The sequence below is a fragment of the Miscanthus floridulus genome, chromosome 12, assembly GCF_019320115.1.
Source record: "Miscanthus floridulus cultivar M001 chromosome 12, ASM1932011v1, whole genome shotgun sequence".
Lineage (NCBI taxonomy): Eukaryota > Viridiplantae > Streptophyta > Magnoliopsida > Poales > Poaceae > Miscanthus > Miscanthus floridulus.
The window spans coordinates 65,341,061-65,357,433 of NC_089591.1; the positions used below are offsets into that span (position 1 = coordinate 65,341,061).

Below are 16,373 nucleotides of genomic sequence, written 5' to 3' on the forward strand. Positions count from 1 at the left end.
GGGGTGCACGGGCAGCAGAAGACGGTGTGGCGAGGTGCTTGGCGTGGGTAGGAGCATGGCGGACGGTGGCGAGCATGGGTGGCTAGAGACAACGGCTGCGGCGGTGCGGCGCTCAGGCATGGGAGAGCTGCGGCGGCTAGGGCACAGCATATGGGAGGCTCGGTGAAGGTGGCGTATGGGGTTAGGTCAAGAACGCTCACGACGGCTGCGGTTAAATGAGGACCCCACGCGTAACAGAGAAGGAAACGGGGAAAGAGATCTGATTCTGCATGTTCTCTACTGACCGGACGCTTCGGTGGTAGCGACTGGACGCTACCACCCAGCGTCTGGTTGATTCCAGAGAGGTCCAGATCCTCTGGAATCACGACTGGACGCGTCCAGTGGTCCATGACCGGACATAGGTAGGGTCCGGTCAGTTGCCTTGAACTCCATGTAGATCGACCGAACGCTGAGTTGTCTTCTGACTGGACGCTAAAAGGCAGAGTCCGGTCACTCCTTCAGCAGCAGTTCACCTCCTGTGAACTGCCGAACGCTGGACTGCAGAGTCTGGTGCAGCGTCCGGTCACTCTTTTCCAGCAAATCTTCAATGTTCCTTCATGCTGCCTGTTCTCAATCAAGTCCCAACTTGAATAAGATCCAAATAAACACCAATTGAGACTGATGTGAGTGACCTCTCTCAAATCCTCATATTTTTCAAAATATTTTGCCTTAGGCTATAATTCTTTTTAAGAAAATAGGCAATAAGAGGGCAAATGGAACAAAACGACAAAACAACATCCATGCATATGCAATACTTTGTAAGTAAATCTAGTTGCTTGTCAAGTTTGATCCAAGGTTAAGCTTCTTCACACGCTTTTCGACGGTTATCTTAACCATGTTAGACAAGCCCTATATGCATTACCAAAAATTAAACATATTGTATATTACAATGAATGCAAGGGACAACACAAGCTCAATTTTTTGTGAAGTTACAAAAATCAAGTACATTGAGCTCATTCCGCAATCTACAAAATGTAGCCTCATCTAGCGGTTTAGTGAAGATATCCACTAATTGATCTTCGGTTCTTACACCTTCTAGTGATATATCATTTTTAGCAACATGATCTCTTAGAAAGTGATGGCAGATATCTATGTGCTTGGTGCGAGAGTGTTGAATCAGATTATTTGCAAGTTTTACCACACTTTCATTGTCGCACAAAAAAGGTACCTTTTCTAGAACTACACCATAGTCTAGCAAAGTTTGTTTCATGTATAAAATTTGTGCACAACAAGCACCCATGGCAATGTATTCCGCTTTGGCGGTGGACAAAGCAACACTATTTTGTTTCTTAGAGGACCAAGACACAAGTGATCTACCAAGCAAATGGCACCCTCTGGATGTGCTTTTTTTATATCAACTTTGTATCCGGCGTAATCCAAATCGGAATAGCCAACTAATTCAAATATAGCTCCTTTGGGATACCAAAGGTCAATGCTTGGTGTGTGCTTAAGATACCTAAGGATTCTTTTTACGGCAATTAAATGTGTTTCCTTAGGATTAGCTTAAAATCTAGCACACATACACACACTAAACATAATGTCGGGCCTAGATGCGGTTAAATATAACAAGCTACCAATCATAGAACGGTAGAGAGTTTGATCAACCAGGTTACCTCCCTCATCTAGGTCGAGATGTCCATTAGTAGGCATTGGTGTCTTGATTGGCTTACATTCATCCATCTTGAATCTCTTGAGAAGATCTTTTGTGTATTTCTCTTGAGAGATGAAGATGTCTTCTTTCATTTGCTTGACTTGAAAACCAAGAAAGAATATAAGCTCACCAATCATGGACATCTCAAACTCCTTCGACATCAATTCACCAAATTCTTTGCATGAGTCTTCATTTGATGATCCAAAGATGATATCATCAACATATACTTGACAAATGAAATATACCCATCAAGCTTCTTGGTGAATAGTGTGGTGTCGATCTTCCCAATGGTGAAGCCCTTCTCAATGAGGAAGTCCCGAAGGCGCTCATACCAAGCTCTTGGGGCTTGCTTAAGCCCATATAGTGCCTTAGACAACCTATAAACATGATTAGGATATCTAGGGTCTTCAAACCCGGGAGGTTGATCAACATAGACTAGTTCATTAATAAAGCCATTTAAAAATGCACTTTTCACATCCATTTGATATAGTTTCATTTCATGATGTGATGCATATGCAAGTAGGATATGGATGGCTTCTAATCTTGCAACCGGTGCAAAGGTCTCTCCAAAATCCAAACCTTCAACTTGGGAGAACCCCTTTGCAACTAGTCTTGCCTTGTTCCTCACAACAATACCTTGATCATCTTGCTTGTTGTGGAACACCCACTTTGTTCCAATGACTCTTGCACCTTTTGGTCGCTCTTCAAGAGTCCAAACTTCATTGCGAGTGAAGTTATTCAACTCTTCATGCATGGCATTGATCCAATCCGGATCTTTAAGAGCTTCTTCTACCTTAGTAGGCTCATAGCAAGAGACAAAAGAGTGATGAGCAATAAATGAAGTAAGTTTTTTAGATCGAGTCATTACACCCTTTGATGGACTCCCTATGATGAGATCTTGTGGATGATCTTGTAGGAGAGGTGTATTTCTTCTATTGACCGCTTGAGGAGGAGGTTGTGGAGCATCAACATCTTATGCTTGTACCACCATTTGCTCATGGGAGATATGAGTATCTTCATTTTCTACTCTCCCATCTTTTTCACCATCTTGTGGCACACTTGATGAAGAAGATTGATCAATGACTTGTACATCATCTTCATCATCTTTTGGCTTGATGTCTCTCACTGGAATATTCTTCATAGCCTTCCTCAATGGTTCATCACCTACATCATCAAGATTCTCATGTGCTCCTTGGGAGCCATTAGATTCATTAAATTCTACATCACATGTTTCTTCAACCAAGCCAGTGGCATGATTAAATACTCTATATGCTTTGGACTTTGATGAGTAACCAACAAGAAAACCAATATCACAACATCTTTGGAACTTCCCTAGGTGTTGCCGCTTCTTGTAGATGTAGCATTTGCAACCAAACACCCTAAAGAATGAGACGCCCGGCTTCTTCCCATTAAGCAACTCATAAGGTGTCTTGCCAAGGAACTTTTGAAGGAATAGGTGGTTTGATGCATAGCATGTGGTGTTGATTGCTTTCGCCTATAGAGCTTCGGGGGTGTTGTACACATCTAGCATTGTCCTTGCAAGAGTGATCAAAGTCCGGTTCTTCCTCTCAACTACACCATTTTGTTGAGGAGTATAAGTTACGGAGACTTCATGCTTGATCCCAACTTCATCACAATAAGCTTCAATGTTTGTGTTGTCAAATTTTTTTCCATTGTCACTTCTTATCTTCTTGAGCTTCACTTCAAATTCATTTTGAGCTCTCTTGGCAAACTTCTTGAAGCAAGATGCAACTTTGAATTTGTCATGAAGAAAGAATACCCATGTATACCTTGAATAGTCATCAACAATCACAAGACAATAGAGATTCCCTCCCAAACTGTTATATGTTGTTGGTCCAAATAAATCTATGTGTAGGAGTTCTAGCACTCTTGTGGTTGACATAAAAGCTTTGGTTGGATGAGTATTTGCAACTTGCTTACCGGCTTGATATGCACTACAAAGCTTGTCCTTTTCAAACTTCACATCCTTCAACCCTCTCACCAAATCATTCTTCATAAGTTTCTTGAGTGAGCTCATCCCAACATGAGCAAGTCTTCTATGCCATAGCCACCCAAGTGTTGTTTTGGTGAATAGGCAAGTCTTTAAATTTGCATCTTCGGAGATGAAGTCCACTAGATATAAGTTGTTGTATCTAAATCCATTGAATATAACTTGATTGTCATCTACCTTGGATACAACAACCTTCTTCTCGGTGAACAAGTATTGGAAGCCAAGATCACACAATTATCCAACGGATAGCAAGTTGAAGCTCAATGAAGCAACATATAGCACATTAGAGTTATCTCCAAATGTTATTTTTCTCTTGTCCATTGAATGATCATTTGATATTGCCACTTTGCCCAATCCTTTAACCTTGTCCTTTGAGTTATCTCCAAATGTTATTTTTCTCTTGTCCATCTACCTCTTCATCTTGTGAGGTGAACATACGAGAATCACCGGTCATATGTTGAGTGCAACCACTATCAATAACTCAATGACTTCCACCGATCTTGTAGTTCACCTACACACAAGAGACTCAAGCTTTAGAAATCCAAACTTGTTGAGGGCCCTTCACCTTCTCAACAAGTGACTTAGCCACCCAAATCTTCTTAGGCCTATTCTTGTTAGGGGGGACCTAAGAACATGACTTTCATCTTTCCACTAGAGTCCTTTCTAAGCATGTAGTGAGCATTGAAGGCAAAGGGTCTAGCATGCTTGGGCAAGGGTTGTGGCGGTGGAGTTTGGCACTCATGAGCAAAGTGGTCTTCTTGTCCACACTCAAAACATCTCTTTGGCTTTGGCTTTGACTTTGATTGTTGTTGTTGAACTTGAGCCTTCTTCTTCTCTACACTTGCAACATATCCAATGCCACTTCTATCCATCTTCATGACGGTGTTCATGAGTAGCTCACTTTGGAGGTGCTTGCCTCTAGCAAACTTGCTCAACCTAATCTTGAGATGCTCTTTCTCCAACTTGAGCTTCTTATTTTCTTCCTTTAGAGCACCATCTTTCTTCTCTTCCTTGAGCTTCTTGTTTTCTTCTTTGAGCTTGTCATTCTCAAGGATCAACTCTTTGTCATGATCAAGAGTTTCTAGCACAATGGTGTTGTGGCTTTTCATTTCTTCAAGATCTTTCATGAGCTTTTCATTTGTGCTCTTGAGCTTGACATATTCATCATAGTCATTGCACTCAACCACTTGCTTGCCTTTGCCACTAGATCCTTGCTCAATGCTCTCATCAATCAAATCATCACATGATGTAGCTATATCAATCTTAACAACATGGTTAGTAGCATCATGTGGCTCATTTGGTAAAAATTCTTGAGCAATAACAAGAGTATCATGATTGATCTTAAGAGTTGTATACTCATCTTTAGCTTGTTGTGACTAGTGATGAGCTCATTGTGCACCCACTCAAGTTTATCATGTTTATCTTTAAGCTCTTTCTTAGAAGATTTGAGCTTCTTGAGTTTGGATGATATAGCATCATTAGTTTCTCTAAGCTCATCATTAGCCTTTTCTAATGTATCACACTTTGATAAGAGTGAATCATTTTTAGCATCAAGCTTTTTATTTGTAGCTCTACTCTTTCTAATGATCTTAGTGTTTTTTCTTAGTATTTTGACAAGATCATCATATGAAGGTGAATCATCATCATCGCTATCGCTATCATCATCACTAGCTTGCTCATCATCACTACTATCATCATTCTTAGTTACCTTGCGTTCACCCTTGGCCATAAGACATAGGTGAGTAGAGGATGATGGCGATGGTGGCGGTGAAGATGAAAGGTCAATAGCAATGGTGGCCACCTTCTCATTATCACTATCATCATCGGATGATCCACTACATGAATCAATGTCCGTGAGCCAATCACCGACGATGTAGGCCTTTCCACTCTTCTTCTTCTTGTGGAAGTCCCTCTTTTTGCCGTCTCTCTTCTTGTATGGCTTCTTCTTCTTCTCATCTTCATCTTGGTTACGTATGGTGAGGGTCCATCGAAGGCCAAACCAACGGTTGTTCGACGTTCACTTTCGGAAAAAAGAATACCGTATACCACCATAGTCTATAACGTATGGGTCGGACATGTGTCAACTGTGCACACAACACGTGCGCATCTCCTCATCAAGGCTAGCTACCACATCAGTGACACGTCGAAAACTGCCACGCCCACCGAGAGCAAAGTTGATCTCCATTTCTCCCTTTCCTTTCCGGTTGCTGAACTTCATTTGCACATGCACCCACAAAAGAAAATGTATTTTGCATACATATATGATATATGCACCCACAAAAGAAAATACATGTTGCACATATATTTCATGTATTTTTTTGCGAGGAATATATATATGTTATATATGCCCATGTGTCAATAACCTAAGACGTCTACGTGCAGGACGCTTAGTGTCTTGACGTACGTCGTCGCTACCGGCGAAACTTTCTCAAAGCGTGTGTTGAAGGCCATGACGAAACTATAGCTAGACCTGGATTTCGAGTCAGCTTGGTTCGGCTCGGTTCAACTCGAGCTGGTTCGTTAGGCTAATGAGCCAGTTCGGCTTAGCTCGTTAATATTACGAGCTAGAGGGGTAGCTTGGCTCGGCTCGTTACCGAGCTCGAGCTGGCTCGTTTAGTTCGCGAGTTAATAAAAAAATAGGACACATATGTTTATAATGTTTATGTTACATTAATTTTAGAAGGTGACGTCCACTATTATGCAAACATACATTATTAATACATATCAGGTTCATCAAAAGTATCGACCATGCAACATAGCTGGTCCATCTATGATCGTGTAGTTCCAGCATACTAACTAGTTGCTTGCCATCACAAACTTAGAAAAGTCCACATATTCAATATCATCATCATCATCATCTCCCTAGAAAATCATCCATAAAATCAACATTTAAGTACCACAACAATTATAAAATTAAAATTCATATAAAACAGCTGAAAATAAGGATTACATATCCAATAGAATAGATGTACACTTCTAGATCAGCATCATTATCTTCTAGATTTATGGCCGTGGGCTGATAGGCCTCAGCTCGTTTCAGCTCGTGGACAGCTCACGAGCAGGCTTAAGCTGACTCATTAAAATAACGAGATAGACTTCCAATTCAACTCGTAAAAAAATTAAAACGAGTAAGTCGAGCCAGTTGGAGCGAGAGGCGCGCGCTAACAACGACAAGCGCCGAGCTTACGTCCGCTTTCTCGGACGTTTTCCCAGCAGTAGCAGTAGTGTGTCACGGCTGCACTGGGATGCACTGCATGCCTCGCGAACGTTTGGCCTCGATCGATGGCTTTCTTGGACATTTACGAAGAGACTGCTTTCTCCATGTTCTACTGGAAACTGTTGCCTAGCCTGTACATTGAATGTTCCAGCTCTTACATGTACGACATGGTTGTCTGCCGTTCAAAATTGCCAGTCTTTCCTACTAATAATTAATATAATATACATGAGAGATGGGTAGTTGATTGATGGCTTTCCTACTGGTTTTGTTGTTCAAAATAGCCGCTTATATTAGATCGAATGACCTACTTGTTGATAGATAAAATGGAAATAAAGAGAAAAAAGGCCTACAAAAACTCTTGGAAGGATAGAAGTGTACATGCAATATACTACTATGTGTCTATGTACTGTTGTGCAATGCGCGTGGTTGGTCGTCGTCATGCATCATGAATGCATGTCAAATGCATCAAACAAGTTACAACTCTCAGCTAATCTATTGATCAATGTATAAGATAGAATAAGGACACTAAGTTTACTTATTAAGGGGCATAATGTAATGTGCTTGTATCTTTTGGTAGCACCTAGCCCAGGCAACAGCTAACAGGGGCATCCTATGTGCACAAGAGGATAGTGCTTGAGTGTCAATAGTGATAGTGTCATATTATTTTTTTCCTACACGCGGATGTGGTTACGACAAAAAAAAAATAGCAGTGTAGAAAAATAATTAGCTGGATCACCAACAAATAATTAATAGTGTGCACGTTACTCTATTTATGCCACTTGTGCACCTAGGTAGCTATCCTATCATAATTGTTAGTAGAATATATAATTTTAAATAGGAAATTAGCACGTATAAGTTTTATATATGATTACAAAAGAAGTTGCATCGCTCACTATGCGTGATTTGGTTGGATATACCAACGGTGTAGGTATATGCTAATTATAGCCACATAAGCAAGTGAACTTTATACGTGTACTTAAAACGGACAACTATAGACCGTTAGAACGTATTTTGTACTATATAAGGAATAAGTCTCACGCTACACTAGCTACTTCCTTAGTATGTTTGCTGTTGTGACTAAAACAGTTCTTGTCGGTAGTCTTACGTATAGAACATGATACATGATAATATTTTAGAAGTAATCATAATGTGAGTCATCATGATACAAAATATGTACGCGTGTAAACAAATACTAACAAAAAAAGTCTGGTGGATCTAACCGAAATTAGGTGGTATTTGTTTGATATATTAACAAAGCTATACGAAACCCGGCCACACGCATGTAAATACATGCTACAACCCACAAACATCTAAAAAAACTAAAACAACTCTGGGAAATGCACGCTTGTAACCCATAAACATCTATCAAAAAAAAGCGAAAACAACCCGGGGGAAAAGTTTTTGCGGGTGTGCGCGCGTGTGTGATGGCAAGAGGTAAGCCCCACACGCAGTCGGTGGACCCAATCCTCAGACGCTTCACGACACCGCTTTGCCTGCGTGAGCTTGCCCCCCGCTGGCCCGCTCCCATCCGCTGTACCCCTTTCTCTCTCCTCTCTCTCTCTCTTGCTCCGAGTTGTATTTAAAAATACTCCCTCTCCTGTATATTTTCCCGGTGTGCATAGGCTTTGGAAGGGGGCGCAGGAGAAATTCCAGAAATTGATTTCTAGTGGGGCATATAAGAGTGTGGGAGAGGAAAGCAGCAGGAGAGAAGAGAGAGAAGGAAAAGTATGACAAAGAAATGAGAGAAATGGGAGAACAGCCTTCTTAGCCTCTCCTCTCCATCCTCTCTCCGCCACTGCTATCTCTCCTCAGTAGCAAGAACAAGCAAGAGAAGAGGAGCAAGCTAGCAGCAGTACCAGGGAGAGTGAGGTACAGAGAAGAAACAAAACTCGCTCGAATTTTTTTTCCTGTTAAATATATGTATCTGTCTCACTGTATGTTTGTGTCATATATGATTCTGCGGGTGTGGGTGTTTGCGAACTTTTGTTGTTTTGATTTTTTACTTGTTTTGAGTGCAACTGTTTGTTTGGATTTCCCTGTCCGCTTTGTTCTTTTGTTAATCTCGGAAGAGTCCTAAGCGGCCGATGCCTTGGAGCTTTTCTCGGCTGCCTGTCGATTTGTTTCTTGTTTCAGATCAATTCCAATCCAAGCACATACATATGAGAAGGTCTAGCCATCAGGAATTTTGGGGCTTCCTCTCCTTTCGGTCTTTATCTCCTTGGTTCTGTCGGGCTCCTCGTTTGTCTCCGGATCGGAGGAACAGCTAGCAAAATCTTTCTCGTCTCGCTCCCATGGTCGCCGCCGCTCGCATCCTGTGTGTGTCATGTGTTTAATTTCTTGGAGATAGCAGTTGTTGATTGCCATGTCGGTCTCACTTGGAAAGTCTCTTGCTTGTTTCAGCGAAGAAGGGGAAGGACGAAGAGCACTGCCAATCCTATTCTTAGCAACAGGCCAAAGCGACCGGCAGGAAGGAGAAGCAGTGTCGTTGGCGTGTTGGAGCTGGTGGTGCCAGGATAAATCGGGAGGCGGCGGCAGTGATGGCATCGAATTCATCGGCGGCGGCGTTCTTTGGCGTTAGGCATGGGGACCAGCAAGACCAGATTAAGCCGCTGATATCACCGCAGCAGCAGCTGGCAGCGGCGTTGCCGGGAGTGGCAGGCGCTGTGCCTGCGGCGTCCGGCCAAGCAGGCGCGCCGACCGCGGCGGCGCAGCCACCGCCCAAGAAGAAGAGGACTATGCCCGGTAATTCACGCAACCCAAGTACCCCCCCCCCCCCCCCCCTGATTCCGGTCGTGCATGCACACTGCATATACAGGTCAGGTCTCTGCTGCCTGCGACTGCGAGAGATCTCGCTCGTCTGGATCGATTGGAGTTTTATGAGTTGGATGCTGGCAGCAGGAGCATCTTCTTCTCTCACATGCACTCGATCGGTTTCTCTTTCCATTTCTTCGTGGTTTCTTCGCTTCTTGTTTGTGTGTTCTTGATTCGTGATCGCTGCTGTCTGGACTGCGTAGTTAATAGTCCAGAGAATTGTTGGCTGGTTTTCCAACGCAGATCGATTTGTGCAAACTGCAGCCTGTTCTTTTGTTGGAAACTAGATTTTATGAAAAAAAAAAGTATAGTAATTCTCAAGTTCTTCGCGCTGCTCGATTAGCTTATAAGACATACTTTTTCAACCAATGAATAATATTTTTCTTTCACAATAAGTACTTTTGTGGCTTATGAGGCACTTGTTGGTTTTGTCTCTCTTCCCTCCAGCCCTACTAGTTCGAGGTGGATCCCCTCCCTACCTTGGCTGCAGAGCAAGTAGTAGACTTGACGAGATGAGCTTGGCCTTCAGTTTGCACCTTTCAATCAATATACTTCATTTAAAGCTCTCTGTCCTCACAGTCACACCTGAGAGTGAGAATTAATTCAGGTGAAGAATATGGAAGGTTGGAGTCAGTAGACTTCATTCAATTCATGGCGCTACTATACACTAGTACCAGTTTTCCCCCTGTCCGCCTCTTGTTTGTGTTCTTCTCAGCAAGGCTCACGTTTTTGTTTTAAACGGTTGAAGAATTCAAACTCTCCTAGCTACCAACTTTTCCTTGGTGAATAAAAATAACAAAGTTTCATATTTTTCAAGAAGAAAACAAACAGCCTATTCGCTTCGACTGAATTGACTTATAAGCCATGGCTGAAAGCACTGCTGGCTGGTTTGGTGTAAGAGAAAAACATTGTTCAAGCCGTGGATTATAAGACAGATACGAATGAATAAGCCGAAACGAGCAGGCTGAAAAGCAGTTTACCTCCCAAGATTCCATGTGTGTGCATGCATGAGCTGTTACTCAGTTCTTCTTCCTTCCCCCCAATTATGAGAAGCAAATAGGAGCCATGACACAATCCATGTCCATTCCTTTGTTCTCTATATCTCTTCCTGCAAACTCCTCCCTCCTTCCCAAAAAATCTCTTGCAAAATATTCCCCCCTCTCTCCATCGTCTCATAGCTTGTCGTCTCTACCGTGCCGTGCCACAGCTCACACCCACCGAGAGAAAAGCGGAAACAAAAACAAAAATATCTTCCGTCCCCAAATTACTATATCATCACTTCATCAGTACTAGCTCCCACCATCGTTTCTTAATCATGCATGGTTAACTTATAAGCAATAATTAATAGTAAAACTCAATCATAATCCACAACAAGTGCTGACGATCATCTATCCTTATTATGCATCCATGCATACTTTTACTGTTTGCTGAATTCAAAGTAAAATTTCCCTCATGTCTCATCATGCATGCATCAGTTCGATCGATCATATAGCATTTCTTCTCTCTTTTATTCTTTTTTGCAAAGCTATAGTATATATTAGTAGCTAATAACTAGACTTGTGTTTGATTTCTCCTCTCTATCAATCGATGGGACGACGAAGCAGACCCCGACGCTGAGGTGATCGCGCTGTCGCCCAAGACGCTGCTGGCGACGAACCGGTTCGTGTGCGAGGTGTGCAACAAGGGGTTCCAGCGGGAGCAGAACCTGCAGCTGCACCGGCGCGGGCACAACCTGCCGTGGAAGCTGAAGCAGAAGAACCCGCTGCAGGTGCAGCGCCGGCGCGTGTACCTGTGCCCGGAGCCGACGTGCGTGCACCACGACCCGGCCCGCGCCCTCGGCGACCTGACCGGGATCAAGAAGCACTTTTGCCGCAAGCACGGCGAGAAGAAGTGGAAGTGCGACAAGTGCTCCAAGCGCTACGCCGTGCAGTCGGACTGGAAGGCGCACTCCAAGATCTGCGGCACCCGCGAGTACCGATGCGACTGCGGCACACTCTTCTCCCGGTAAGCCGCCTACGCCTCGCTCTCGCTCCCATATGTCCGGCCGACCGGCCGGTTTCTCCCATGCATTCCCCTCTCCTCGTTCGTTCGTGTGTGCTATATATGTCAGAAGTACGTGCACAGATGGCAAGGTAGTAGCTGCATTGCATTTTTATGTAGGTGTGTTCATGATTGCTGCATCATGATATGGCAAGTGTATAAAGCTAGGCATGGCATCGCGTCATGGGGTTTTTGCACTGTATGAGCCTGTTGTAGCTGTCCGCTTATGGCTAGCTCTTGGATTCGGTGAGCGAGTAAAGTATTAGGAACGTTCCATGCATGGTTTGTCTGGCCTTCTTTAGGGTTAGGGTTTTGTTTGGGCTTGCGGCGACATGGCGCCTGTAGGTATAGTTTTGGTGCTCGCTGCTCAGCCCAGCTGGCCTGCCTGATGATTAGCTAGAAAGACGAACGAAGATAGATCCGCCGTGAGGGAGAGAGAGAGATAGAAAGAGAGAGAGAGAGAGGAATAGGTAGCCAGGCGGCCCAGGCCGGGCGTGCTGGAGGACTGCTTGCACGTGAAATGCAGAAATGGCTTCTTTTTTAGCCTTTTGGCCTTGGTGATGATGCTTCCCTTTCCGACTTCCCTCCCTAGGGAAGCAGGAACCACCAAACTCTCTCCTTCTGTCTCGCCAAACACTCGTCACAGTCACTGGTATTTATCTTATATATTTTTTCCCTGAACGACTGAACTGATTCGTCAGTGTTACCCATCATGTTTACACAGATATGCATGCGTCTATGTTGTTACTGACCCTGTAGACCCACATTTTTACTGATCCATCCTGTCAGGAGCAGTCAAGTTGCAAGGACTAGCAGGCTCTCGCTCCGTCAAGCTGTAAGGAGCAGCAGCCCTATCACTTGGCTTGGCTGCCATGTAGTAAGCCTTTAGCTTGTTCTCATGTGATTTGGCCGCTGTCTAGATGTGGCAGGCAGGGACGTTCGTTGGCCGTGCCAGTGAGCAGGCGCCCAGACCTAGCCAGGCCAGGTCCACCACCACCCCTTTTCATGGATACGTTTGCCATGACCTGGTCTCTCACAGTGTGCCCTAGTCACGCATGCATCACCTAGTACGTGTAACTTTGAGCCACTGTTCACATTTCTTGGCGCTGGCGGTGTTAAACATGTCCCAAAGTGGTGTGGTCATTCTCACTACTCTCTTTCATGGGTATGGCAAAAATTCTCCAATAGGAAGTAAGCATATATAGTACTTATAAGTAAGTTGCATCAACAGGAGTTGCATTAATGGCCGCTTGAGTTGCTCTATTGAAGAAGTTCTTCTGTTCCACTGTTTGCTCACACTAAATCCATAGATTCCACACGTTTTGTTGTCAAATATTAATCTTGATTAGGGCCTACTATTAGATTCAATTAGTGCGTGGTTCAACTGTTCAAGGCACAGTCACGCAAAAAAAGAATCACGGTGCGTGACTGTGTCTTGGTCCCTTGGGAAGTGAGCTTACCAGCCCCACAAAGTTTTCTGATCTCCTTGATGTGTGTGTGTGTTCGTGTAGATGCATGACAGTTCTGATGCCTATGTCTTGCTGCCTTTTTCTCGTCAAGCTTCCTACTAGTGGGAACCTGGCAATGCTATCCAGCACATCTCACCTTTTCTTTTTCCATTATTGGCCACGTTTAGTTCATCCAAATTCCAAAATTTGGCACTATGTAAAAAGAAGATTCCCCGTCACATCAAACTTGTGGTACATGTATGGAGTACTAAATGTTGACGAAATCAAAAACTAATTGCACAGTTTAGTTGTACTTTGCGAGACGAACTTTTTGAGCCTAATTAGTCAATGATTGAAAAATTATTACCAAATAAAAATAAAACACTACAGTGCCGCAACAGTGCCGCGAATTTGGGCGGCGCCAAATCTGGGGCCGAACTAAACGCGGCCATTGATTGACATGGGTTTCTGGGATCTTGAGCTTAGCTTTGTGGTGAGGCTAGCCTACTGCTTTTGATGTCTGCATGCGTCAATGCATGGTTACCAAACACCTTTGACTAATGCTATCGGACAAGACAAACCATGTAATGTAAAGCACCATTAGGGAAGTGAAATAAACTCCTGATGGCACACATCACATACTGCAGACTCTTTTATCCACAAAAAAAGGAAATTTGCAGAGCCTGCAGGGAAAAGAAAATAAAAGGATCACTACCGTTCAGATCCATGAATTCCAGCTACAAACACAACATTCAGTGGCACAGCATCAGCATGCATGCATCCAGTTGCAGCGGCGTTCACATGTCCATCAGAAACAGTATCTTAACCCGAGATGCCGCTGTTCCTCGGTGCCTGCGCCGTCTGCAGTGTGACATGGGCCATGCATGCATGCGTCTGCCTGCAGTTTTCCTACGAAACCTGCATGCTTACTTGTCGCATCAACTTTTACTGTTCATTTTCACTGCGCCGTCTCGGGCTCATGCGATTGTCTGCTTCCCTTCTGAGTTCTGACCTAGCTACACAACACAGCAATGCAAGCTGCAACCTCATGCATGCGTGATATGATATCCTATCTTATTCGTCGATGCGTTGGTCCATGCAGGAGGGACAGCTTCATCACGCACCGGGCGTTCTGCGACGCGCTCGCGCAGGAAAGCGCGCGGCTGCCGCCGACCAGCCTCACCAGCCACCTCTACGGCGCCACCAACGCGGGCAACATGGCGCTCAGCCTCTCGCAGGTGGGCTCCCACCTCACCTCCACTCTCCAGGACGGCCACCACCACCACCACCCGTCCCAGGAGCTCCTCCGACTCGGCGCCACGGCCGGCGGCGGCAGCAGCATCGCCGCGCGCCTCGACCACCTCCTGTCGCCCAACGGTGCCTCCGCCTTCCGCCCGCCGCAGGCTCCGCCGTCGTCGGCGTCCTTCTTCCTCAACGCGGGGGCATCGGTCGGGCAGGACTTTGGGGACGACGCTGGCAATGGGCCGCACTCGTACCTGCAGGCTAACAAGCCTTTCCATGGGCTCATGCAGTTGCCCGACCTCCAAGGCAACTGTGCTGGGGTCCCCGGCGCCTCAGGCCCCAGCCTCTTCAATCTGGGTTTCTTTGCTAACAATGGCAACAGCTCGGGGTCCAGTCACGAGCATGCAAGCCAGGGGCTCATGAACAATGACCAGTTCAGTGGCGGAGCAGTTGGAGGCGGTGGCGGCGGGGGCTCGGAGGTTTCGGCGGCTGGGATTTTTGGCGGCAACTTCGTTGGTGGTGGAGATCAAGTTCCATCCCCGGGGCTCTACAGCGATCAAGCCTCCATGCTGCCGCAGATGTCGGCGACCGCTCTGCTCCAGAAGGCGGCGCAGATGGGCGCGACCTCGAGCGCGAACGGCGGCGCGGCGTCCATGTTCCGAGGCTTCGTGGGCTCTTCCCCTCACGTGCGGCCGGCGACGCCGCACATGGAACAGAGCGACGCGAACCTGAACGACCTGATGAACTCGCTCGCTGGAGGTGGCGTCGGCGCCGGAGGAATGTTCGGCGGCGGCAACGGCGCCGTCAGCGCGGGGATGTTTGATCCCAGGCAGCTGTGCGACATGGCGGAGCACGAGGTGAAGTTCGGCCAGGGTGGCGGGGACATGACGCGGGACTTCCTTGGCGTCGGCGGAGGCGGCATCGTGCGCGGGATATCGACGCCGAGAGGAGGAGGAGACCACCAGAGCAGCAGCGATATGAGCTCCCTGGAGGCCGAGATGAAGTCGGCCTCGTCCTTCAACGGAGGCAGGATGCCATGACCGACCCATCGATCGAGCTTATACAAGACATAAGCTCGAGCACAGTAAGCCAGAGACTTGATCAAGCAGATGCAATGAGGAGTAGGGTCGTCGTTATATAGCGTAGTGGCAAACAATGCAAGTTAGCAACTGAGTTGCATGAGTGAGTTCATGCATGGGATCAAGCTAGCTAGCTAGCTAGCTTTCATCATCCGAAGGGACCTTGGGTGAGAGAGAGGCGTCTTCTCTGACTAATGGAGTAAGCTAGTGCGAGTTGGACGCATGTGATGACCCCTTTGCTCGTGGTGGGGGTTGGTGTTCATGCTGGTCTTGTTTTCTTGTTGGTTTTCCCTTCCTTGTAGTTGGATAATCTTTGTTGGATTAAGTATAGTTTCTGGTCATAGAACCAATAAGGATGTTTGTAGCTAGCTTAATGGGGGCGTGTTTTGCAGCTTAATTTGCTCCGTTCCCCTTCTGCTATTTTTTATTACCTTTTCTCTTGTAGCAAAACAATATTCCCCTTACAATGCCATTAATCATGCTAGCTCAAATTCATGTTGTTTTCTTGTGTCAGCAGGATGCATATGCATATATAGTCAAGTGTTGTGTCTGCATTGACTAGGTCAACAATATGTTGACATCTTTTCCTATTTAATAGTCTTATAAGTCCATTTACCATGAAAAAGTTTCTCTATATATATAGTTTCTGCTTGAAGATCATAAATCCAACACTAGCTAGTATTTCATATACTTTCTGCCAGAAGGCATGGTATCATGATAGTGATTAGGGTCTGAACAAAAAACAAATTCTTTTTAACAAAGTCAACTCTTTTGGACCTTATAAATAATACCAAATCCATATCAAAATAAGTGTTCTTCTGACTATGCACTTGCG

The 16,373-nt window shown here is 45.2% G+C and overlaps 1 protein-coding gene across 1 annotated transcript; it reads left to right on the forward strand.

Moving 5' to 3' along the window:
- The first annotated feature begins 8,524 nt into the window (after positions 1–8,524).
- On the forward strand, positions 8,525–15,970 carry LOC136497021 (protein indeterminate-domain 5, chloroplastic-like). Its single transcript, XM_066492805.1, has 4 exons — positions 8,525–8,787; positions 9,319–9,660; positions 11,334–11,733; positions 14,320–15,970. Exons 2-4 carry the CDS (start codon positions 9,456–9,458, stop codon positions 15,497–15,499), a joined length of 1,785 nt encoding a protein of 594 aa, XP_066348902.1. The 5' UTR covers positions 8,525–8,787; positions 9,319–9,455; the 3' UTR covers positions 15,500–15,970.
- The last annotated feature ends 403 nt before the right edge of the window (positions 15,971–16,373 follow it).

Excerpts from the sequence above, each read along its gene's own strand:
- LOC136497021 (XM_066492805.1), top strand. The coding sequence starts at position 9,456 with ATGGCATCGAATTCATCGGCGGCGGCGTTCTTTGGCGTTAGGCATGGG. Across the intron at positions 9,661-11,333 it reads GAAGAAGAGGACTATGCCCG|ACCCCGACGCTGAGGTGATC; the intron begins GTAATTCACGCA and ends ACGACGAAGCAG. Across the intron at positions 11,734-14,319 it reads TGCGGCACACTCTTCTCCCG|GAGGGACAGCTTCATCACGC; the intron begins GTAAGCCGCCTA and ends TGGTCCATGCAG.